The 25,712-nt window shown below is 51.3% G+C and overlaps 1 protein-coding gene across 7 annotated transcripts in view; it reads left to right on the plus strand.

The window, feature by feature from the left end:
* MTCL1 (microtubule crosslinking factor 1) overlaps positions 1–25,712 on the plus strand; it is a 111,579-nt gene that overhangs the window by 60,220 nt on the left and 25,647 nt on the right. For 4 of the 7 annotated variants that reach the window (XM_043443787.1, XM_043443789.1, XM_043443785.1 and 1 more), the window contains exons 4-9: positions 6,628–6,687; positions 7,773–7,847; positions 11,609–12,784; positions 13,768–13,923; positions 22,059–22,289; positions 23,669–23,854. In XM_043443787.1, coding sequence (XP_043299722.1) covers positions 6,628–6,687; positions 7,773–7,847; positions 11,609–12,784; positions 13,768–13,923; positions 22,059–22,289; positions 23,669–23,854 — 1,884 coding nt within the window. Of the gene's footprint in view, positions 1–6,627; positions 6,688–7,772; positions 7,848–11,608; positions 12,785–13,767; positions 13,969–19,468; positions 19,571–22,058; positions 22,290–23,668; positions 23,855–25,712 lie in introns of all 7 variants that reach the window. The other 3 variants (XM_043443788.1, XM_043443786.1, XM_043443791.1) reach the window with 2 other exon arrangements.

Consider the following 25,712-nt stretch of genomic DNA (forward strand, 5'->3'; position numbering starts at 1 on the left):
GGGAAACAGACACTTTTTGCTGCAGTCGTCATTTTGGGCTTGAAATGATCATGATTTTCCATGTTTCTTTTTGCTTATTAATAACCTGCAGTTTAACATCTCTAGTTCGTTTTGTGATGTCTGACTGAGAGTACAGTATTGGGACATGTTTTAACCAGCAATTTTCTGATTACTAGGCCTGCAGACATGTGTCTCTAAGGTTTAGAATGAATCTACCAGCCCTGTTACAGAGCATGGATGTGTCCAAGTCCCCAGATTTGCCTGTGCAGTGACCTGTTGCTTTTGTCATCGTGTTCTTTCTTGTCCCAGGAGAAAGTGGCATCTGCTAGGCTGGGTGTGCTGGTGGTCCCTGTCCATCCGGGGCGGGCCTCGGGGCCCTGGACCGTGCGGTGCGGGGCTGGACAGCTGCCCCCTGGCCTCCCACTCTGTGCCCGGCTGTCTGGATTCCCAGGCAGCTCTGACTTCGATGGCTGTACCTTTCTTCCGCCAAAGTGCCCCAATATAACTTTCCTGCTCTTTTCCTCATTTCCTTTGTGGTATTTTGTCCTCTGATAATGGTTTTCTGTCTTTTCCAAATAAGGACTTTTGCCATCTGCGGTCTCAGATCCTTCAGAAGGCATCAGAGCGCCAAGAAATATTTCCCTGCCTTGAGGTGCCTCGTGAGCTGAGCAGCTTGCCACCATTCCTGTAACAGTCTATTGTGCTCTTTTGCTAAAGGAAGGAGAGAACTCTTCAGATAATGACCCCAGCAATTTGAGGTCAGAAACTTTAAGAAAACAAAAAACCAGCCCAAACGGGGAGATTGGGGTCTGAGGGCTTAGAGTGAGGGTCAGGGGGGCACTTCACCTCCGAGTTTGGGGGACCTTGAAACATGACCTGACTTCAGTGTTTTCTTGTCTGTTAACCAGTGATAAGAATGTGTCATATATATACACATTGTGTCTCTCAGGGCTTGGGTGAGAAATACAGTAGATTACATGTGACAAGAAAGTTTAGCATCCTGCCTGGCATTAGTAAGCATCCAGTAAATGGCAGTTGTTAATATCGTCACTGTAGGCGAGGTAGGCAAGGAGAAACGCGGCCTTCCCTCTCTGGCCTTCAGGGTTTCCCACCAGATCCCAGGGGTTTTTTCTTGTGTTGGACCCTGCAGTGTATCTGTGGTACTGTCGACTTCAGAGTGAAGGACCAGTCTCACTGGGATATGTTTAGGGATTAGAGGAGAGAACGAAAGGGAAGGAGGCATCTCCCAGCTGGGACCTAGTGCTTCTGCCTGAAGGAGAAGCTGTTAACTCCCATCCTTCATGTCTCATAACATAGTGAGAATGGTAATACGGGTAAAAGGGTGTTAATGACATCCTCCTAAAAGGAAGAAGGTCGAGGCACCTTCTTTTCTTGTTCTAATGGTACAGCTGTGTGCTGCAAATCAGCACTCAAAATCCAAACAACATGCAAAATAATAAGAATTTATATGGGCTTCTCTGGTAGCTCAGCTGGTAAAGAATCCACCTGCAATGCAGGAGACCCCAGTTTGATTCCTGGGGTGGGAAGATCCCCTGAAGAAGGGATAGGCTATCCACTCCAGTATTTTTGGGCTTCCCTGGTGGTTCAGATGGTAAAGAATCCTCCCGCAGTGTGGCAGACCTGGGTTAGATCCCTGGGTTGGGAAGATCCTTTGGAGGAGGGCATGGCAGCCTCCAGGAATACTCCGGTATTCTTGCCTGGAGAATCTCCATGGACAGAGGAGCCTGGCAGGCAACAGTCCATGGGGTTGCAAAGAGTCGGACACAACTGAGTGACTAAGCACACAGTAAGAATCTGTAAGAATTCTGAGACTCCTCTGCCTCCATCCATAATCTCTCCCATGCTGACTCATAATCTACAGCATCCTAAATTTCATTTGCTGCCTTTTATTCACAATATAAATTTTAAGCCCAAAGTCTGTCTCTGAAATGTTGTTGCAATTGAGAGCTTGTTAGTTTTTCTGAAATCACTGGGAAGAAACTGGCTTACTTAAAATGTTAAGAATTGACATGCAAGTCCAAATAATTGCCTGACTTTGTGTTTTATTTAATCATATCCAATACTCAGCAAGTGAAAAAACTGGCTTAAGACTCAACATTCAGAAAACAAAGATCATGGCATCCGGTCCCATCACTTCATGGAAAATAGATGGGGAGACAATGGAAACAGTGGCAGACTTTATTTTCTTGGGCTCCAAAATCACTGCAGATGGTGATTGCAGCCATGAAATTAAAAGACACTTGGTCCTTGAAAGAAAAGCTATGGCAAACCTAGACAGCGTATTAAAAAGCAGAGACATCACTTTACCGACAAAGGTCTGTCTAGTCAAAGCTATGATTTTTCCAGTAGTCATGTATGGATGTGAGAGTTGGACCATAAGGAAAGCTGAGGGCCGAAAAATGGATGCTTTTGAACTGTGGTGTTGGAGAAGACTCTTGAGAGTCCCTTGGACAACAAAGAAATCAAACCAGTCAATTGTAAAGGAAATCAATGCTGAATATTCACTGAAGGACTGATGCTGAAGCTCCAATACTTTGGCACCTAATGCGAAGAGCTGACTCATTGGAAAAGACCCTCATGCTGGGAAAGATTGAAGGCAGGAGGAGAAGGGGACGACAGAGGATGAGATGGTAGAATGGCATCAACAACTCACTGGACATGAGTCTGAACAAGCTCCAGGAATTGTGATGGACAGAGAAGCCTAGTGTGATGCCATCCATGGGGTCGCAAAGAGTCGGACATGGCTGAGCGACTGATCTGAACTGACTGAATATTCAGCAAATGCATCAGCCATGTATGGATTCAATCTGGATCCAAGCTCAATTTTTTTTTTTTCTTCTCAATAGGAATTTTAGAGTTGATCTGCTGGCACTTGGCCAGACTAAAAAGGAAGAGTGGACTGAATCACAGGGGAGTCACCCTTCTGGGTTCTGTTCATTCGACAGTCAGCATTCACCCATTTCCTTACTGTTTGTTGAAAGACACTCCACTGGATCTGAGTCAACCGGAGGGATGAACTGGCCATGATGCAAATATCCCTCCTCCTGCACCCTGGATCCCCATGGTGCACCCAGAGCATGGAGCCCTGCCTGGGCAAGACTTGAGACGTGAGTGCAGAGGGACCTGTACCCTAGTCTGGGACTCGTGACAGCTTAGCACATGTCTGCAGTGCTCTGGGGTGCCTGGCCAGTCCCCCTAACTCTCAGAGGGCTTTCTGGTCTCTTTCACCAACCATATGTGCACCAGTCATACTTCAAGGACCATGCTAATGAAAACAGCATCACCTTGTGGAAAGAGACCCCAGACCTGGCTGATAACTTCTGGTGAGGCCACTGTCATCCCACACAGATATCAGTGATTCAGTGATGGCCTCTTGCCTCTGACCTCTTTAGAGGACAGAATTTCATTTCCTGTCTTTTTAATTGCAAAGGAAACAGTGTTCGCTGCCGATAAATTTGGAGACTTTGAAAAGCCACACGAAAAATTAGAATCACTTGTAATTCTATCATCCAAAGAGGGGATCACTGTTCACATTTTGATAAACCTTTCTTTAGTTGACTTTTATCACATATATATGAAATACATATGCATACTTATTAGATGTAAGTTGAAGTCACAAAATACATGCTGTTTGTTGTCTGCATTTTCCTCATAGTATATTTCCTGAATCTTTACGTATTCTTCAGAAGCATCATTTTAATAACCTGCACTGTGTTCATTTACTATTATGGGAGGTACTGTGATGAGTATTCTTGGTTCATTCATAAATCTTCACACAGGCTCAGTGTTTTTCTTTAGGGGACATTGCCAGAGGTGGGATTCCTGGGTCACGATATATACTCTGATCAGGCTGCACTGCCCATTGGAAGTCCATTCATGCTGATCGGTGTGGGGGGCTGGTCTGGGGACACTTGGTAACACTGGGTGTCCTACTTCTTATGGTTCATAAATCTCTTAAGTGAGGAACTATACCTTGTTGCTTTAATTATTAGTCATCATGTTTATTGGCCGTTTGTTTATTTTCTTATTAAGATGGTTTTCCTTTCCCTACTGCTTGCCAAATACTGTTCTTTTGTCTGTCTTGTGTTCAAAAAATCCTTTTTTCCCCATTTTATCATTTGCTTTTTAATACTATAAGTGTTTTATTTTGATAATATAAAAATTTTTAATCTTACAAATCCACTCATCTGTCCTGGGATGTTTCAGCTTTCATTTCTTGTGTTTATAAAGTCCATGCCCCCAAAACAAATAAGAAATTCATCTCTTTATTTCTGGGATTTTGTGTGCATGTCTTACTGGCTAGATTTTTAATTCATCTGAAATTTTAAAAAATAAATAGCATGGATCTGTTTTGTTTTTTTTTCTCCCTAATCCATAGATGAAGCTGTGCTCCAGTAAAACTTAGTCACAAAATAGGCTGTGGGTTGATTGGTCCTGACAGCCTTAGTTTGCCTATCCCTGTTTTAGCTGAATTTTTGAATCTTTTTAAGTCCTTCATCGTCGTCTCCCTTACATATACAAAAAAAGGGTGTGTATGTATATATATATATATGTATGTATATTGTCACACACACAAATACTTTCTATATGTGTATATGTTACACTATCCTACGGACAGAGGAGCCTGGTGGGCTACAGTCTGTGGGGCCCCAAAGAGTCAGACACAAGTGAGTGCAATGATGATGGTACACTATATATATATATATGGAGAGAGAGAGAGGAATTTGGTTAAAGTGTCTTATAAAATGATTTGGGAGAAATACGACATCTTTATAACATAGGGTCTTCCCATCAGTCAACACCCAGCATTCATCTGTGTCCATCACCAACCAAAGTTTTATAGCTTCTTGTTGCTGGTTCATTTCAGTCCTTGCAGTGTTTCTCATTGTAGTTGCCACTTGTGACTAGGCTCTGTGTCAGGGTTCCCATAACCCCCTGCCTGTTCCCCTGATTCACTGGAATGATCACAGGACTAGGCTGTTGTGTTCAGGACAGGACAAGGGAGGAGACCCCCCCACCTCTCACCAACCAGGCAGGTCAGTGGAGCTACTGCAGGTGGGGTTCCAGGACCAGCTTCTACCCCGCTCCCGCTCCCCACCCACACCAACTCTAACTTCTCATCTCTTCTTTCAGTTACCTTTTCACCAGGCCACCAGCCTCCAGGAGGCTCAGGGCAGCTAGAACTTTAGTTGTTTCTTAACCCCGAGATTCATCCAATACATGGCATGATCTCATGTGACAACGAGACACCAAAATGCACACAGAACTGAGTGAATTGACTTTAGATCCAACCTGATGGAAGAGCCTCCTCCCCAGGCCGGGTGGAGTGAGGGGTGTGGCAGAGGCTCAAAGCCCAGAGGGCACTGCCACGCACCCCCCCCCCCACCCCATGAGCTCCCCTGGAGGAGGGGGTTGGTCCCCTCTTTCAGGGAGCTGCAGAGGGAAGGCGGTGGCTGTGGGGGAATCCTTTCTGCCGCAGGCTCCCTGAGGTCCGAAGGATGCCGGTCTGAACTCTCCAAACTGCTTTCTTCTGAAATGTGCTGTGACGACGTCCATCCTCTCAGCTCCTTTGTCTTCCCCTCGGAGCTCCTCCCTCTCCTTCCAGCGTTCTGTCTCCTCACTTTGCCCAAGGGGGAGCTGCCTTGGCTTCCTGCCCCTCCGTCTCAGACACCCCTTGGCCCTTTGATTGATACTTGTGCTTGTCTTTCAGACATACTTCTTGCCCACAGCAGGCAAAGGTGCTCTGTGATGGGTGTAAAACTAGGTACTTCCCATATGAATACATGATGAGTTTGCTAAGACCTCTAAGAGGGAGGTTTAATCAGGAATTGCAGTGGCTTCATGGGGAATATTGCAACCTGGATTCTCCATAAACCAGGACCACCATCTCTCCCTTCCGACCACTTTCTGTCTCACTGCTTACCCACAGGGGCCCAGGAAACAGCAATTAATTTTTTTTAATTAAATTTACTTTTGGCACTGCTGGGTCTTCACTGCTGCACGAGGGCTTTCTCTAGTTGCAGCTCTCTAAGTGTGGCGCATGGTCTTCTCGTTGCTGTGGCTTGTCTGGTTTCAGGGCACAGGCTCTGGAGCGCAAGCTCAGTCAGCAGTTGTGGTACACAGGCTTAGTTGCCCCACGGCATGTGCGATCCTCTTGGACCAGGAATTGAACCCATGTCCCCCTGCATTGGCAGGTGGATTCTTAACCACTGGACCACCAGGAGAGGCCAGCAATTAGTTTTGATATTAGCCCAAATGAAACATAATTCAGAGGAGCAGTCACCCTCAGTACATTACGTATATGTTTTCCGATGCGTCCTACCCTCTTCCTCTTCCCATCACCCCTCCTCGGTCACAATGATCCTACCCTCCCTCTTTATGAAACTGAACGATTGGGGAAAACCCCAAGTTCAATAATCAGGACTTGAAGCCTCTCAGGAGGCAAACACCTCCCAAGCTCTAGTCTGGTTTGTGATTCCAGAGACAGAAGAGCCTCCTTCCACTGTGTGTGTGTGTCCCCTCCCGGGGGCGAGGGGACATGCTGCTTCTGCCGGTTCCCACGTGTGACCCCCCCTTTGTAACAGAATGTCACCTGCTCTGTTTCAGAGTTCCTTGAAAAGGAGAGGCAGCCGGGAAGCATACAAAGAGAAGAAAGCCTTCACCCAGGTAAGCAGCATCTCACTTTCACGCGACATCTCCTCATTTTGAGTTTTCTTGAAAAGTGTGAGCGTCACCTTGAAGATCGCCAAAGAATCACCACCTGTGCAAATATCTGAACTCTCACCCAGAGACCCCCATGGGGTGAAAGTTGTCTTCCCAAACCAAGAGCTCTTCCCTTTTGTTTCTTTCACCGGTCAGCTGGTGGTTTCCTCAAGAAGGAGGAGAACAGACCAACTTCCTGGGCAGCGTAATTGGGTGCCGTTCAGGGCTCTACTGTGTTCTCAGATGGTGACGGGCGTTCTGGCCATCAAAGTCAGTCACACAGTAAAAGAGTGAGATGGCACAGCTGCCGTCACGTCAGATCATCCAGAAAGCATCATTTTGGGGGTTGGAGTTTTTTTTTTAATGCACAAGCTGAATAGTATCTTAAATTGTCCTAATCGAAAGCAAGGTGTTCTTTGCAAGGTGGTCCAAGTGGGGCCCTCCCTGTGCACAATGCATCATGTCCTTCAGAACTTCTTAGCTTTTCTGAGCACTCTGCATTTCTTTCTTTCTTTTCTAAATTGCTACTAGTATTAGATGTTGGAAAGAACAAGGCTTCTTTGGGGTGTCCACTCCCTGGAGGCCCCAGAGCGAGGAGTGATGAGAGAGACACCGTGGAACGTCCAGGGAACTACAAGCCCCAGTGCCTCCCCGCTGTGAATTCCCCTGCCCCATTCTCTTGCTTCTCTCCTCTCCCCGAAGCCCCCTTCCCCATAGCAGCTCTCATGGAAGGCCGGGCCCAGTGAGCTGGAGAAACAGTAAGGCTTAGCTGTTTTCTTCCACGTCTCTGCTGCCCAAATCTCACTTTGGAACTGCTAATAATGGGGCATTAACGCCTGTTGTCTCCAGATGCTGGGCGCTTCAGCCCCTGGCCTTTAACACTGTTTCAACTTCCTGGCTTCTGACCGGGGAAGAGCTGTTCTTTAAAAGCGTCATCTTTGCGCATCGCGGGGTGACAGGTGCAGTGCCCTCACCGGGGGTAAGTGAGGCTGGGGGCAGGAGGGGGACCCAAGAGCGGGATCATTGAGCGGGGAGTTTCTGTCTGGCAGAACGGAGGAGCTGAGCACCTTGGGAACTGCAGGTCTGCAGCCAAAACTCAGAGGAAACTGCCGCCCCGGCGCAAGGTAGGAGCACGAGCAGCAGTCGTCGGCGCTGGGGTGCTGGCCAGAGGCAGACTTGCAAGCCAGAGAATATATACCCACAGCGTTATATTTCTGTTGCTTGTCAAGGCCTTTCCGCTAGTGGCGGTGGTGGTGGTCCTGTGTGCGTCCTCCCCCACCCCGGACCGTGCTGGGCTTCTCTGCTGCACCATGAAGGGTCACAGGTCACGTGGGCAAGCTACTGGATCTGCTTCATGCTCCTTCCTGGAGCTGTCGGACCGTCTCCTGAAACCAGAGCTTGAGGTCGGCCTCGCCCCTCCCGGGGAGCCTTGGTAGAGTTCTAGAAAGTCTTCAGTTACCAGATAAGATGGGTGTCCGGCCCGTGCTGCTATAGCTGAGGCTGTGATTCCCCCATCATATCAGAAGTTGGCCTCCTGTCCCAGAACAGGCCAAGCCCGGCTTCCCCCAGCCTCCCCTTACTCTGCACACCGGCTCCGGCTGCCCCCACTGAGCAATGAAGTTGACCACACACTCCCTCGGTTTCAAAGACGGCCTTTTTGTTTTTATCAAAACCTGCGTTAATCCTGGTGGCAGGGCTGGCTGTGCATGGGTGTTGCATAGAAACGAAGCATGCTTTCATCATATGTTAGAATTCCTGGTGTGGGGGTAGTTTTTTTCCTTAAGGAGCTGGAGCCTTTTTGGATATTTGGTCACTCTTCAGGTAATCTATGAATCAGATGCTCACTAGGGTATGTCGTGGAATCCTGCTTTTTTACCCAGCCTGGATTTAAGTTCGAGGAGACAGAGGAGGAGGATGGCTCTGATTTAGAATCAGACTCATGGGGAATGGCAGGGGATGAGGGGACAGTGTAAGGTTTCCAGAAGTCAAGGTGATTTGAGGGCTTGTTGGGGTTTTGTACCATGTAGGGGGGTGCAGATAAATGCTTCTATCTGAGCACAGAGCCCTGGGGAACACCAGACTCCATGTGCATCCTCTGAGAGCTCAGCTCAGCTTTTGGGGGAACAACCCTCAGGAGAGACAGCCTGAGACGCCCTGACCGTGGTTTGAGACAGAAGCGTCCTGAACTGCGCAGGGGGCTCTGCCGCTCGGCTGCCACCATCTCAAGGGCTCACCAGTCGTGAGTCTCCAGGGAGGGTGGGTCAGGACACTGGTCCCACCTGGGGCTCTGCTCAGGCTTGAGTGCCGGGCTGAAGGTGGAATTCCCCTGGGACAGGTGACGTTCCCCTCCACGGTCTCCACGGCTGTCCCCAGGCACTGAAGTGAACTTCTGTGCTTGAGGTGGAGACAGGATGGTGTAGGTGAGTCTAGACTTAGGACAAACACCAGCTACCAGGTTCATGATCCTGCTAAACATCTTCCTATCCTGGGCTTGTCACCCCCAATGTGATTCGTTTACAAAGTACTGACACTATCTCCACTGACACCTGTTGTAGTTTATTCAAACCCCTTCCTGTGACAACAAAGACCTCTCTGTATTTGACACATAGATTTCTTATAAATCTATATTTATCAAAAAATTTAAAAAGATGCTTTTGATCTGCTTTCAAAAGTTCTAAGAACCTGGTTTGTTTAACATGCCAATTTCTGGTACAGAGTAGGTATTCAGTATTTCCTGAAGGAATGAATGAATAACAAATAAGTAGGCTTTTTCCCTTAGTGCTAAGTTAGGATTAAATATAGTATGTGTTTTATGGCCCATGTATTCCTGTGTAGGCCCTGTAAAAATGTACATCATTACCCCAGCAGTGATGGTAGCCTATCTTGCTCCATTGCGTGGGGCAGTCAGCTTTATTTCCAGTTGTCGCAGAACCCCTCGTTATGTCCACCTTTGTTGTTGTTCAGTTGCTAAATTGTGTCTGACTCTTTGCGACCCCATGGATTGCAGCACACCAGGCTTCCCTGTCCTTTACCATCTCCTGGAATTTGCTCAAACTCATATCCATTGAGTTGGTGATGCCATCCAACCATCTCATCCTTTGTGGTCCCCTTCTCCTCCTGCCTTCAATCTTTCCCATCATCAGAGTCTTTTCCAATGAATCAGCCTTTCACATCAGGTGGCCAAAATACTGGAGCTTCAGCTTCAATATCAGTCCTTCCAATGAACATTCAAAGTTGATTTCCTTTAGGATTGACTGGTTTGATCTCCCTGCGGTCCAAGAGACTCTCAAGAGTCTTCTCCAGCACCACACTTCGAAAGCATCAATTCTTTGGTGTTCAGCCTAACAAAAACCAAACCAGACCCTTAATGTGATAAGTTCTAGATCATGAAGACTGTGCCCTCTTCCCGGTGACATTTATATATCACTCTCCTGATATGCAAAGAGGAAGAAAAAAAGTTGCTCCTTTCCCCCAAATTCACTGAGTTTCAGACAAAGCAGAAAGTTGGCTTCAGGTCTACTGGTGGGGGGAGGCAAGGTAGGGGCTCCCAGGGAGGTCTTTCTGCCCAGTGGTGAGTGTGTAGCAGGAACTGGTGGAGAATGAACCGTGTTCTCCGGGTGTGAGAGCTGCGCCAGCCTTGCTGACCCGTCTGCACAAGTGACCAGCTGGAAGAGCTCCCTGCCACCCCCAGGGCTGACTTGCTGGTTTGATGACTTTTCCTCCCCTGGTGATGGGATGTGACCACCAGATAAGGAGGGAGACTTTGTCTAAGTCTTGGTTCCCAGAACAGCCTTTTGGAACTTGATAGCCAGTCACAGAGGAACGAGTCATGACACTGGTCACTGTTGCCAGCCCCCAGTTGTCATTTATGAAACCGTAGCATGAGCCCAGATCCAGAATTGATGCAGCTCCAGGGTGTGGAGTCCACACAGGGAAGGGAAGGGTCACTCTCTAGTTAGTCCTAAAAGGGCCTTCTGGACCTCGGTCCAGCAGTGCGAGGTTTTAGCAGACAGCCTGCTCCCGTGACCCTCCAGAGTCCTCTGGGTACCTGAGGAGCCCTACTTTTTAGATTTTAAACCACTTAACACCTTGCCTTAGGTTTCTGGGATTAATTTCCTGCTGTCATAGCCACTAAAATGTGCTGAAGTCGAGTTTGCGTGGAGAGAGGGTGTGAGTCACCCGGGCCTTCAGTTTACAGTATCCATCTCATACTAACCACCAGAGCCGGGTGCTTACTCCGCAGCTTAACATCCAGAGGCCCTCATGCCCATCATCTCAAGTCATCCTCACATCCTCCCTGGGATGAGTTGGGGGAGGAGGATAGGGGAATTGCCTTGTCTTAGGTTCTCAGCAGATTTGTTGAAAGCCAGGCTGATTCGGGGTCACCTGGCCTCCCCATCCCGTTAGTACCTGTGAAGTGCTGGCGGCCCCTCTGTTAAGGGAGGAGGTGAGTGGCTACAGGTAGAAGTTGGCACGGAGGCCTGTCCACCTGCCCCAGGCTAAGCTAGGGGTCTGGGGTGTCTCACAGGTCAGGATGGACCCAGAGAGGCAGGGTGAGTTGCCACATTGCTGACGGTGCTGGGCTTCATTTCACTCATTCCTCTCCATTCATCTCCTGGGTGATGGTTTTCATGTGCATGTTTGCCCACACTACTTGTTTGGTGTCTTTTGTTCCTGTGACCAAGCAGGCCTTGGTGCCCCAGTGAAGGACCAGGCCTGCCCCATCTGTCATGGCCCCTCTCGGTGGAGCCCATGCACCGACGGGAAGACTGGTGTGTCTTGTCTGTGGGTGTGTGTGTGAGGGGTGAGGTGTGAGGAAAATCGTCAAAAACAGGAAGGTGTGATATTTTCAAATAACCCTAGTCTGGGCTCTCTCTCCGGGCAGGATGACAGTGCGGATCTGAGGTGCCAGCTCCAGTTTGCCAAAGAGGAGGGCTCACTGATGCTCAGGAAGATGGCCAAGCTGGGGCGCGAGAAGGACCGGCTGGAGCAGGAGCTGCAGAGGTACAGGGCCCTCTACGGGGATGCCGACAGCCCCCTGCCCACGGGCGAGGCCGGCGGGCCGCCCAGCACCCGCGAGGCCGAGCTGAAGCTGCGGCTGAGGCTGGTGGAGGAGGAGGCCAGCATCTTGGGCCGGAAGATCGTGGAGCTGGAGGTGGAAAACCGGGGCCTCAAGGCCGAGATGGAAGACCTGCGTGGCCGGGAACCGCTGCCCGGTGGGCCGACCTCGCCCTTCGGGGGGGACTCCCTGGAGTCCTCGGCCGAGCTGCGCCGGCACCTGCAGTTCGTGGAGGAGGAGGCGGAGCTGCTGCGGCGGTCCATCTCCGAGATCGAGGACCACAACCGGCAGCTGACCCACGAGCTGAGCAAGTTCAAGTTCGAGCCGAGGCCCGAGCCAGGCTGGCTGGCGGGGGGCGGGGCGGCCCTGCAGGACGAGCTCCAGGCGGCGCGGCTGCCGGTGAGCGAGCTGAGCGGGGAGGTGCTTACGCTGCAGCCCGGCCCGCGCGCACCGAGCCCGCGGGACAGCGATGCTGACAGCGACACGGGTCGGAGGAGCGACGACGGCGAGGACGGCCGCGTGCAGCCCCGCCGGGAGGGCCCCATTGGCGGCGAGAGCGACTCAGAGGAGACCTTCGAGAAGACCTCGGGCTTCGGCAGCGGGAGGCCGTCGGAGGCCGGGGAGTGCCCGGCGGAGCTGCTGCGCGCGCGGGAGGACTCGGAGCGCCTGGCGAGCATCAGGCACGAGGCAGAGCGGCTGGAGCGCGCGGTGGAGCGCATCATCACGGACACCGAGGCCGCGCTCCCGGGCGGAGAGGCCTCGCCCGGGGCCTGCGGCCAGGGCACCAGGGAGGAGCCCCAGCTGCTGGGGACCCTCAACGCGAGGATGAAGGCCTTCAGGAAAGAGCTCCAGGCCTTCCTGGAGCAGGTGGAGCGGCTGGGGGAGGGCCTGTCCCCGCTGCCCCAGCTCACCGAGTCATCCAGCTTCCTGTCCTCTGTGACCTCCGTGTCCCGGGACTCCCCGGTGGGGAACCTGGGCAAGGAGCTGGGCCCGGACCAGCAGGTAAGGGGGCTCCTGGCTCTGCCTCCCTGCTCCGTCCTGCTCCTCCTCCTTCTCGCTGGCCTTGCCGCGCTCCAACTCACCTTGCTCACGGCTGCTTGGTTATGATCGCAAACCTGCATTGTACTAAAGCCTCAAGTTTCAACCAAAGCCTTTCTGTTGGTTGGGTTTCTCTTTTTTTTTTTTTTTTTTGGTTTGGTTTGGTTTAGCTCTCTTTCGTTTCCTTGTTTCTTTCCCCCACTCCCTTTTATTTTTAACCATGCCACTGCTCTTGGCTAAGAGGTCCTCCCTCTTGACACGAGGCTAACCCACTGGCAGCGCCAAGGATGGACGCGTTCTGTCCCTTCTTTTTTTGGCGTCCTCAACGACCAGCCATCTCGATGAAGAAGCAAAGAGGAGTTTGAAGCGCAGTGTGAGCGCTCTTCGAAGTCAGGATAATTAGCAGACGCCTCGGGAGTGGGTGCATCCGTGCCTGGGTTCACCGCCCCAGGGACAGTCCAGCCCACCGGCTCCCTCTGTGACACAGCTGGGGCAGGCAAGGAGCGTGGTGGAGAGAAGGATGGCTCTGACGGCACCCCCGGAGCCGAGGGCAGCAAGTGGCGTGGCCCGGACGGCTCTCCCTGCACCGCCCTGGACTCTGGCGTTCGATGCCCAATGCCCAACTGCGGGCGAGTCTCACTCCCTCGTCCCCATCGCATGTGCCTCGTAACCAGCGTGTTGCATTCTCCTCCCCTTTCTCTGTTTGCCTTTCAGATCTCTCAGCCTGCCGTTTTGCTGCTGCTCCTCCTGGCTCTGTTCTCTCCTCTCTCTGACGCCGCTGTGTTTACGTTGGTTTCTCTGGCCATGCTTTTCCTCATTCCATAGATTTCCAGCTGTCTTGTCTACCTTCCCCACCCCACCTCACCCTCTTGTCCTTTGTATTTTGTTTAAAATTGTAAGACAAGAACAAAAGCAAAAAAACCAAATCCCTCCCATGCACCTCACAGTCCAAACTGAGAGATCAGATGGAGTGGCAGCCGGGGCAGGAGCGAGGGGAGGAGCGGGGTCACCTCCATCTCCGCGCCGCACGGGAGCTGCACCGCCGAGCCGACGGGGACGCTGGAAGCTGCCGGCCCGGAGCCCAGAGCTGCTTCAGCCTTGAGGTGAGCAGGGGTCCCCCTCACCTTCCCACTCCTCCTTCGCTGTGTGTCCGTGTGATGGTTCCCACCTAGGTCCAAGGCCGCTAGGGAATGTGATGGGGATGTGGGGCATGTGAGATCAGGGGGTACTTAACTGAATCAGAGTCCACGGCATACAACTGAACTGAGGGGTTCACACAGGGTGAGGGCAGGGGGCCTGGAAACGAAGCGAAGCAACTAGACCAATTCATGAGGCTGTGTGGCTGCTTGTCAGGCAGTGAGGAAAGTAGGACTGAAAACCAAGACTGTCCCACCTGTGTGTCATGCCCCCCCGCCACCTGCTCCAGACATAGGGCAGAACCGGGGATGCTCTTCTGACCTGGGGGCTCTTAAGCAGTCCCTGTTGCCATAGCAACCCATGTCCACAAATCTCACAGTCACCATGGGTAGTACTGCTTTTCCTCATCCCATAGTTTTCCAGCTGCCTGTCTACTTTCCCCACCCCACCTCACCCCCTTGTCCTTTGTATTTTGTTTAAAATTGTAAGACAAGAACAAAAGCAAAAAAACGAATCCCTCCCATGCACCTCACAGTCCAAACTGAGAGATCAGATGGGGTGGCAGCCGGGGCAGGAGTGAGGGGAGGAGCGGGGTCCTGTTGTAGGTCACAGTTGTCCCATCAGCGAAGGCTCCTCCCTTTAGGTAATTCCACCAGAACAGAGGGTAGGTGGCCCTGAGGGGCGCATCTGGCCCTGGTACCACCTGTCAAGGAAGTTGCTGCAGGGTTAGGCCACGTGTTCTGCATTAGGAAAGGTCGGGGTGTTTGCTTCCAGAAGCAAACAGAAGCCCACTTCTCAGAGTCAGGTGAGAAAGCCCCCTAAGAGTGCTAGGTGCTGTGAAACATCAAGTATGAATAATAATCAAGAACCAGAAGGAATATGTCTTGCTGTTGAAGACTGCCTGGCAGGAAAGGGTGTCACGGCTCCAGTATCTGGTACCAATTTTCTGTTTCTTCTGGTGTGATTTTATAACTGTCAATGTACAGTAAAAACGGGCAAAAACTAGCCGATCAGACTACATCAAATGACAGCACGTGTAAGGCCAAAACCAGCCCATCTGCATCTTGTCCTGCACACAGGTCAGAGGCTGCGCCACATAGCCAGTCTTCTCTGCCCCCCCAGAGGCCCTTTCTCCTCTGTTTGGTCCTGTCCCGGTGCCCTCCTCTCTCTATACACCGTCCCGGGTGTCCTGTCTAAGCGTGTCCGGTTCACTGTGGTGAGGTCAGAGGACTCCCTCCCCTGCACCCCCAGGCCCTGCTGGTTCCCCAGGAGCGACAAGTCTGCCCCCACTCTCCCGGTCACGTGTGCTCTGCACAGCTTCAGAAACCGCAGTGAATCTGGAGAGAGGAAGACACTTTGCTGAAACAGTGTCATGGGAAAATAAACCTTCGTAAAAGGGCGCATAGCAGAGTTAGCTGGTGCTGTGTGGTGACTTAGGGTTACTGAACAATAGGGCTCAGAAGGGATCTTCAGACAGACCCCTCATTCTACAAGTGGGAAGAAAGCGCGAGGCAGCGTCAGCAAATTCTCCCTGACCCCAGCTAGGTCCAGAACTGCCTCCTTGGGTCTCTCCCGACCCCTGCCCCTCCCGTGAGGAGTGCTACTATACAGCAGGGGCTGGTCCCCACTGACCACCCCCCCTCCCAGGCCTGGACATTCCAACAGGCGCTCCATCTCATTGGAGGGCATTTCCAAACACAGATCACTAGGGTGACTAATCTTATGCCAGCTATCTTGCCATGGAATGTTTCTTCTTTCAAACATCTGTCTGGTTTCCTTTAATTTTATACATTCTAATGAGACAGTAAAAAAATAACTCGGTAAAAGGCAAGGTCCAGGAACATCATTTTCTAGAAGGGGAAACTGATTTACTCAGTAGTTAGACACGCTTTGTTCTGACTTTTTATTCACCAAGGCATTTCACACAGGAGAGAAAACTCATGTATGCAGACACAATTTTAAAGTACTTTCTAAAAGATGACACATGTTTTCTGACCCCTCTGACGACGCCACAGTTTTTCCTTTCATGATGAGAGGAGCCCCATGTTGATCCCACTAGGGTCTGGTTCTCCGTGGAGTGTCTGTGTGTGTCCCTGGCATGGATGTCACCCTGACAGACTGCTCAGCTTGGCCTCTGAATGTGATATTGGGTTAAAGGATCATACAGTGGACAGTTCTAGAGGGCAGAACACTCGGAACCCTTTAGTGAAGACTTCACTGAATTCATTGCCAACAGTTGCTTTCCCATGAGGCTCTACTGGAAACAGTACACACAGTAGCAGGGCAGCTGGCCAGAGAAGCGACTGTGGGTTAAAGACACGGGGCACGGATGCCATGGAGCACCGTGTAACTGGGGGGAAGGCAGACAGAGCAGACCTTTTCATCTAGAACGGGGCTGAGACTGAGGCAAGGTGTACCGCTCGCAGGTTTTTTGTTTTTAAATTGATGTATAGTTGATTTACAGTGTTGTGTTAATTTCTGCTGTGTGGCAGAGTGACTCAGTTACACGCATATATACAGTCTTTTTCATATTCTTTTCCATGAAGCTTTATTACAGGATATTGAATATAGTCCCCTGTGCTATACAATATGACCTGTGCATCCACCCTATGTATGCTAGTTGGCATCTGCTAATCCCGTCCTCTTACTCCCCCTTGCTAACAGTGTCTGGACTTCCTCTTCCATTGCCCTTGACGTGACCTTGGTTTGTCTGCATACTGTGACTCCTCTTAAACACATGTGAATTTCCTTCAGCCCTTGGCTCCTTGGAGGTGCTAGTGGAGGGGTTGACAGAAGCCACCCAGGATCTGTAGCTTCAAAGAAGAAGCAACTTTCTGAATGGAAGCTGAAGTTTAGAAGATTCCTCAAGTCCCGTTTGTGAAGTGACTTCTGTGTTTTTTTGCCTTATAGATTTTCATGTTTGGGGAAAGGGGACAGAAGTTAAGTGCTTATTTGGGAAGATTTGGGTAGACACCGAATCTTGGTAGTAGGTTTAACTACTACTAGTAGTACCAGCAGCAGCAGTCACAATAAGGCGAGAAAGAAAATAACTGCCTTCTTACTCAGTAGCGTGTTAGCAGATCCTGTGATCTGTGTGGTGGGAGGCCCGCCCCTCGGGCTGCACACGCTGAGCTCTGGGGGGCACGGTGTGTCCATATCCACGCCCAGCCCCTCAGAGCTGCCGCAGCCAGAGAGGGCCAAAGTCCCAACCTGCCAGCACCCACGAGCCTGCTAAGGCAGCTACAGAAAAGTTAACTGCTCAGAGGAGAACAAAGTGAGCGGACTTCAGAAGGGCCAGTACTCTGGTTGCCTGTTTCTCTCGGTGGCTGCCAGCAGGATTCCCACGTGGCACAGGCGTCTTCCCGGGCTTTGCTCCCTGGGGCTCCCGGCGAGTCTGCTGAGAGATTCCATCTGTTAAGAGAGGAGGATACGGAATATGTGGTTTGGAATGTGCCGGGCGCCTTAAAAATAGTGCTGAAGGAGGAGCAGCAGAGCAGGGGCACCGGTCAGATTACACGTAAATTTGAGACCGAGCCTATGCCCAGAGGATCGAGTTTCTGGGTCAGAAATCCCGGAGTTCTTCTCCCGAGCCCCTCCTCCTGTCCTTTCATCAACGAGAGCACTCTTCGGTCTCAGCTGTGACATACCAGCCTCGATGAAAGGACGTGGGGTTTATATGCCAAGTACGCGGGCACAGGTGCTGACCCGATAAACCGCTTTGGAAGGGAGCGGTAGCAGAACTGGCCCGAACAAAATGGAAGTCGTGGGAGATGAGGTCACAGGGAGGGAGGCAGAATGGAGTCCTGGTGAATGAGTAGCATTCTTGTTATCTAGTAAGTGGCCACGTGAAAAGGTTTTTTGGTTTGATTTGGTTTTTGTTTGTGTATTGAGATATCGAAGTTGTCTTTAGTGTGGAAAGTAACTTATATGCCAGTTTCTGTGAAGATGTCCGGGAAATGAGCAGTGTAGTCATTGTAGCATACCCCCATGTGAATGAGGAAGGCTGGGGTGTGGATTCCCCAGCAATAACACAGGGAGGTGGTCGGGGTGTCGAGATGAACACGTGTCCATGGCATGGGGACCGCCCGGGAAGGCGTCGGCTGAACGTAAACCAACCGAGTAGGACGAGGTGAATGTGTTTGGTGACTAATCAGAATCTTAGATGGGTGGGCAAAGGATGGTTCTGGGAACTCGGTGATGAAGGGGAAGTATGTGTTTTTGGAGGGAATCTCTGTGTTGTGTAAAACCTTTCTCACATGTATGGTGACGTGTATGAGCACGTGCAGTTGTATGGCGGTGGTGGAGTCATTCTGGATGGCAGTTTCTGCCATCGCCTGTTTGTATTTTGATTTTCTAACACTAGAGTGGCAGCATCCTACCTAGGAGCAGCTACTTGTCCACAGAGCTTTATTTCTTTTAATGTTTGCTTCTTTTTATTTTTGGCTGTGCTGGGTCTTCGTTGCTGTGCGCAGGCTTTTCTTTAGTTGGGGTGAGCGGCAGCTCCTCTCTCACTGCGGTGCTCAGGCTTCTCTTTGCCGTGGCTTCTCCTGTTGCAGAGCACAGGTTCTAGGGCACACAGGCTTCAGTAGTTGTGGCACACAGGCTTAGATACCCTGTGGCACGTGGGATCTTCTCGGACCAGGGATCGAACCCGTGTCCCCTGCATTGCAAAGGTGGATTCTTAACCACTGGAACCGGTGGGCAGCACATCATGCTTCAATGTTAATGATGCCTGAGATTTTTAATAGGACAGTGTTTCCATCTCTAAAAAACATGTCATAAAGGAACTCAGCCTCCTCTGTCATTGTCATTTGGACATAAAGGCGTAAAAGATGGATTTTACCAGTAACCGTTTTATTGAAGATTCCTGTAGGTGTTTTAATGTAAAATGTAGCAGGCAGACCTTGTGCAGCTCCTCCGAGGCACTGGCATCTGTTCAGTGAAGGAGCCCCAGGCCACTCGCCCTAAGCATCCTGGGGGCAACTCTGGGCAAAAAAAGAGAGGCCTCCCGACAGAGCAGGAAAAACTCTGACAAGGAATTATGAACTCATTAATTACCCAACTGAGAGAGACACTCAGGGACTCGGGCAGTTAGTCCAGAAAGCTGTGTGTGAGGCAGTCATGCAGAGCCATCAGCCTTGTCAGCTCTGATGCCCACAGCTTCTAGGAAGTCGTCTAGAAGCTGCCTCATGTGGGGCTGCCTCCTCTTGGCCTGGTTTGTGGCGCTGTAGTGGCCGAAGCCCAGGTGATGGCACCGCTCACCGGCCCGGCTGCCAGGTTAGAGGTGCGGGTGGGGCTCCGGGGGAGCTGCCGGGAGTTGCTCGCTGCGCCCGAATGTGTCTCGTCACACCACGTGCCCCTGCGTCATGCACGGGTCTGTCCCTTGTCTTCAGCTTGGGCCAAGTTCTCACTGCTACTGAACCCCTTCCTTTGTCCCACCAACCAGCTCAGGGGCTCCCCCAGAGTGTATCCACTAAACCCCTTCCTTTGTCCCACCGGTCAGCTCAGGAGCTCCCCCGAACAGTATCAATAAAGGAGCTTCAGGGTCGGCTTGCGCAGGTAGTCAGACCACATCAGGAAGAGGCAGAGAGATTGACAGACACCATCTGGAAGGCAAATACGACTTGGGTCCAGCACCACCTTCTCTGTCCACAGGGCCCCAAGAGAGAGAGAGGATGGGCGCTGCTTTATAGGGACTCGGTCTCATGCACCAACTGGGCAGCCTGGGCTTGGGGCTGGAGGGCACATGGATAAGGGCGCCCAGTCAAGCTGCCTGCCTCGGGGGTGTCACAAAGATCACTGTCTCCCTTCCTGCTGGAAAGCATGCTTTTCCATCCTGACATTGGTCAGTATGTGGTCTCAGGAGACGTGGGTTAGATTCCTGGTTTGGGAAGATCCCCAGGAAAAGGGAATGGCAACCCACTCCAATATTCTTGCCTGGAGAATCCTCATGGACAGAGGAGCCTGGCGGGCTGCAGTCCGTGGGGTCGCAAAGAGTCGGACATGACTGAGGGACTCACACAACAACAGACAAGCTTGCCTGCAGCCAGAACCAGTAAAGGGCCTTCCATGCCGCTGGACATGAAAGTGTGTCCGTAATGTCCAGTGTCTGCAGATTGGTACATCTCGGGTCAATATCAGCTCAATTTTCTGCTAGATCCATCGACAATTCACCCGTTTTATTAAAAAAGCTGCCACTAATTGGGCTGTGGCCTTATCAGCTCTTTTAGCCATTTTAGAGTAACCTGGTCCTGGCTCAAAATCCTCATTCACTAAGAGCTTCCCCAGAGTTCCCAGGACCTGGGATCACTGTCCCCAGGCCTCCAAGGTAACTGCCACCCCTGACACACCCGAGACGCAAACCCAGGCTCAAATCACCATGACTGCTTCTCAGACCTTTTGTGTTTGTTCCTGGAAGAAATCTGTTATCTTTAAAAACAAAAACCAGATGATCTTGAGATGGCACCACAGTGTTTCAAATGCATGTCCTATGCACAGTAAGGTATCTGTATGTACTTACTCTGGCAAGGAATGTGCATGCCACCTAAGCCTCATGTTGTCCGTGGTTGTGCTCATCTAAATGGGTTAAAAACTGATCAAGGGAGCACCTTCTGCCATGAAGCTCCAGGAGAGCCAAGCCAGGTACCACTAGACGTGTCCCCCTTTTTAAAGTTATTTTTACAAGTCAAGTTTCACATATTATCACCAAAGAAAAGTAATTTCATATCACCTGAAGGCTAATCCCTAAGGAATTTAGCTGCTGCTGTTGTTTTTTTTTACATTGCACCAAAAATCATGTTTAAAAGTGAGTTTATCCGTGGAGGTGCTGTCAGCAGAACTGCAGGATCCTGGTGTTTCTAGTACTGAGTTCAGGATAAAGGGCTGTGGGGTGAAGACTCTCCCAGCCTAGGCTGGAGGCGCTGAGCAGTCATCCAGGCTTGTTCAAAGGGGAAGGGAAGGGGGTCTCCTCACCTCCCCAAGGGCCAGGGACACGACTCTGAGACTTGGGACATGCAGGGGATCCTGGAACAGGAGAAGGCAGCAAGGACCTTGGAGTAAGAGGGAGCAGAGCGAGCCAGTCAGGAAGAGATGTTTCTAAGAGGTTATAGATCAAAAAATAAAGAATAGGCCCTCCCAGGGCTGTGCCTCCAGGAGCCAGTCCCGGGGCACCTCAGGGACCCACCTGGCACTGGGCACACACACGGCGGGGATCGGTTGCACTCGACAGCTGGAAGCTCACCAGGGTCAGTCAATGGCCTGAGATAACACACAAATAAATCGCAGACACCAGGCTTCCAGGAGCCCAGTCGCCCCCCTCCTGTCTAGCTCCATGTCCACGGGGGACAAAGCCAGTGCTGGGACTCAGGGCTGCTAAGCGTGTGAGTGAAATTGCCTGTTTTTCATGTTATCTGGGATAGCTTCAGGTGCCAACGAGGTCTGGTGTCAGCACCCAACTTAGTACTTTCTCTAGTACTTTAGGGGAACAAAACCAAACCCACCTGTTGGTTTTTGACACAAGAGGGGGTGTTAGGGTAATAGCAAGACTGGCATTCTAACCCTTTCTGGTCAGTGGAGCAAAAGACTTTCAGCCTATGTATCACTTTAGCCACCATGAATGCTATTCCCGTGCCCTTATCTGCACCCCATGTGCAGCTGAGTACTAGCTTGTCATTCTGTCTGGGGCTGTGGGAACCCTAGGGCCCAGCAAGTCAAGGGGTGAACGACTCCCACTTACTCTGCCTGGACACCTGTAATGTGCCAAGGCACAACGTACCAGCCCCGGAGGGCAAACAGGGCCTGCCCCTGGGTCAGCTGTGAGCCCTGCCTCCAAGAGACGGTGCTCCTGAAGGGGTCTAAGGAACATCAAAAAACCTCACAAGCAACTCCACGATGGGAAATGATGTGACGCCTCCTCTGAGGCAGGAAGCGCTCGGGGTTTTGTGAAGAGCGAGCCTCTCGAGGAGTTTACTAAACGCTGGGAGTTGGGGGATGAGGTTTCTGAGTTTCCCATTCCAGGCGGAATGGCCGCTGGCAGACTCAGTTGGGTGGCAGGTGGGGACAGCCGCCCGTCACGGCGCCTCTCTTCTCTTCTTCGTCCAAGGTGGAGGAGGAACGCCGCTGCGCCCTGCGGCGGCGGGACCGGGAGGCGAACGGCCTGGCCCCGCAGAGCTCCCTGCAGGAGCGCGCCTGGGGCGACGAGCGGCACCTGCTGCAGCAGGAGCTGCGCTCCCTGAAGCAGAACCTCTTCCTCTTCTACGTCAAGCTCAGGTGGCTGCTCAAGCACTGGCGCCAAGGGAGGCAGGCGGAGGGCGACGCGGAGGACTTCACGGAGGTACCTCGGCCCGGGAGTTGTATGGGGTTAGTTCTCGATCCGCAGGCCCTGCTGTCCGCCTACCCCACCCCGCTCCGGACACAGTCATGTTCTGATACCTCAGGTTATCTTCTCAAGCCCAGTCCAGGCAGAGCAAAGGCAGTGAACAATACCTGAGTAAGTAAGTTAGGCCGTTTGGCGGAACCAACTTGAAGAGTCTGGGGTACATTAACATAGCTTAAGACAACATTTCCATAAAAAAAAAGAAATGTATTGGTTAACTCAAGGTTTGAGAGTAGTTAGCTTTAGGTGAGACCAGGTGTCATGGCAACACAGCATTTTAAGAGAAACCTCCTTTTAAATTTGTATAGAGAAGGAAAAACATATCGCTGGTTTGTTTCTTCCTGCCGCTTAAGAGAGAGGAAAATGTCTGGCACTTGCAGCCTCTTTCCTCCATTTGGAGACCCCTGGCCTTGTGCCTGTTACCTCTCAGTGCTGCCCAGGGAACTCCTTTGAAGAACACGCTGGTCTGTAACACCATCCTGCAGCCAGGCTTTTTGCTGCCACGTCTTTCTGCTGATGGATGAATTCATTATCACCCCAAAGTCCTTTACTGGTTCATTCCACAGTGATGGTTAGCAAACCTGGCTCTGATGCGGTCTCTCTGAGCTCCAGGGGAGCTTTCTCACAGCCTCCGAAATCTGTATATGGAGCATATACCTACTTAGGCCTCAATTCCCAGGTTCACGGCAGGACCAGAGCTATTTGCCTTCTGATTGATGGTTATTGATTAAGGCAGAGTGGCTTTCAGCTCTGCAGGCTCCTCTCTGGTGAGCACAGGGCTAGAGCTGCTGGTGTCTGCTGCTCTGGCTGCCTCGTGGGCTGTTCCAGGGCCCCGTGGCAGTTGGTTCCTCTTAGCCCCCAAAGACCCTCTGCTCCCACTCTCCTCAGCAGTGTGTGCAGTTTTAAGACATCCTGAGAACGGGAAGATACAATGATGCTCTTGCCTCGGGGTGGAGAACTTCTTCAACAGCAAATTCAACCTGCTTCCAGATAGCCATGACCTAGAAAACCATCATTAAGCGAAACCTGGAAGTAGTTGTCAAGTTTTCTATTGATCAGTACTTTGGAGGCCCTCCTCCTTTTACTGTAACTGAGAGCAGGAATGATTTATAAATAGTAATATTTCTAATCTCCTCTAATCAACTGGGCACCCTCTCTGTGAGGTTTAGATGGAGAAAGTGGCCAATGAGTGAAGTGGTCACTATGAGCCTGTTAGGGGGAGAGGGCTGAGAAGTGAAGTCATGATAACCTCTGAAGTGGGTGATGAACCTCAGGCATTAAAACTCAGGCTGAGGGCAGAAGCATTTGGCTGTGATTGTCCCCTCCTGCCATTTCAGAGCGAGCTTCCAGAGACCTTCCCCAGGCTTGGGGAGCTTGGCATCCAGGGGGACACAAAGGCAGACAGTCCAGACCGAGATGACGATGGGCCAAGCTGTGGCTTTTCCCTGGGAGAGCGCTCTCCGCAGATGGGTGACCACGGATCACGGCTGCAGCCCACAGACGGGGGGCAGCTCTACAGGCAGGTGGGTGCTAGTCTCGGCTCATTCTCCCTGCACTGGGGGGAGAGGACCCCTAGCCTTCCCTCTCATCCGTTCATGCACTGGTGTTCCCAGGGGCAGAGAGCTCTAGTTTACTTGGCTCATTCACATAAATGAGGACATAGGAAGGGCGCATCGATTGAGCCCCCTCAAGGCCAGTGAATGTACCTCAGGAAGAGAAGAACACAGTACTGGATAAGGTGGCTCGTGTCTTTATATAGAGGGTGACCACTCTTGCAAGGAAGCGGTGCCCACCTCACAGCCATTTAGGGCTTTGTTGTTGTTGTTTGCTGGCGGGCAACATAATGCAGTAAGAAAAGCAAGCTTGTTTGTTTTTTTATCTCCAAATGTGTATAAAGTGTTTCAGGTTGTTTTTAAGCCACACGAAACATAATGTCCCCAGTACAAATATTGGATGACACTTGAAGCAAAAATGAAAGCATGTGTAAAGAGAGGTGGGGTTTCCATGTAGAACCTTAAGTAACTATCAGTGTTGCCAAAAGCCCCATTTATTTTTATAAGCAAACAGGCCCCTGCTGGATAAGCCAAGAGATGCTCTGGGTGCCCCAGGTTGGTTGTGCTTTTCTGCAAAACTAAAGCTGTGATGCGTTTGGAGTGCCCGGATCCTGCCTGCCAGGCTAAAACTTTTTTGCTCCCAGGCTTCCTGGCCTGAGACTCTCCTGACCTCATGTTGCTTCTTTGAGGGTCTGGCAGGGAGAGCCTGGATCTGGGGGGAGGCGCAGGGTGGGGTGACCCCGGGCGCAGCTGCAGCCACCGCCAGCTCGGGCCCTCCCTGCACACCGCACTCCACAGCTGCGGCCCCTCCCTCTGCCCAGAGCATATGTGTGTGGGGGGTGGGGGGGAGTGGGTTGTGGTTAGGATGGTTAGGACGGCAGCAGAGTGTGGACTCAGGTCAGAGGAGGAAAGTGACGCCTCCCTAGCTCACGCCTGGGGGAGTATTCCCCCTTCCCCCACCTTCTTTCTGTATACAACTCCGATTTTCACAGTTGAAGTCCTGATTTCTATGCATATCTTCACCCTTCATTCTCCCAGAATAACAGGACTCAAGAAAGAGGTTATATTTTCAAAGGAACTTTTAATTACCATTATTAGGAGGTCTGTCATGAGGCCAGTGTCCATGGGGGAGATTTTTTTAGCTCATGGAATGAGTTTTCCAGCAAAGATCTAGTTAGAAAATAAAATGCTTCTTTGCAAAACATCCCCTAAAATCGAGCAGTTTTCTTAGTTTTTAAAAGCAGTGCTGTCAGGCAGTCCCACAGTATATCTGTGACTCACAAAGAATTCCTCATTGGCTGCTTAGCCACAGACCCGCTGCCTCCGAGAGCACGTGTGGGGTGTTTCCCACGTGTACATCCAAATGCTTTGGGAAAGGGGGAAAAAGTAACACAGCTGGTTTTCCAAACAGTAGTCATGGAAGATTCTCCCTGTGAGATGCAGACCTATGGAAAGTCACTCATCTGGAACCTCCTGTTCTGTGCATCTTAAAGTCATCTTTGCTGCTGCCTCCTTCCATCATTCGTGTCTCAGCATTTCTGCTTTAAAGCAGAGGTGGACCGCTGTGTCCCTACTTTGTACAGAGGCATGCAGATGGGCTAATGGGGGGTGGCGTCCACGTGGGCAGAATCAGATCTGCCTTTAATGGGCGCGTCTGCCCACGGCAGTCCAGTGCATGAGGCTGTCCATCTGAGGACACAAGATTAATGAGCTCTACTGTAAGTGACAGCTGGCACCCGGCAGTGCGCTCCTCGGGAGGGAGGTCTGTCCATCCTGTACCAGCCAGGCGGCCTGGACACGGGAGCTGGGCACGTGTCACAGGGAGCGG

The sequence above is a fragment of the Cervus canadensis genome, chromosome 23 (genome assembly GCF_019320065.1).
Source record: "Cervus canadensis isolate Bull #8, Minnesota chromosome 23, ASM1932006v1, whole genome shotgun sequence".
Taxonomy (NCBI): domain Eukaryota; kingdom Metazoa; phylum Chordata; class Mammalia; order Artiodactyla; family Cervidae; genus Cervus; species Cervus canadensis.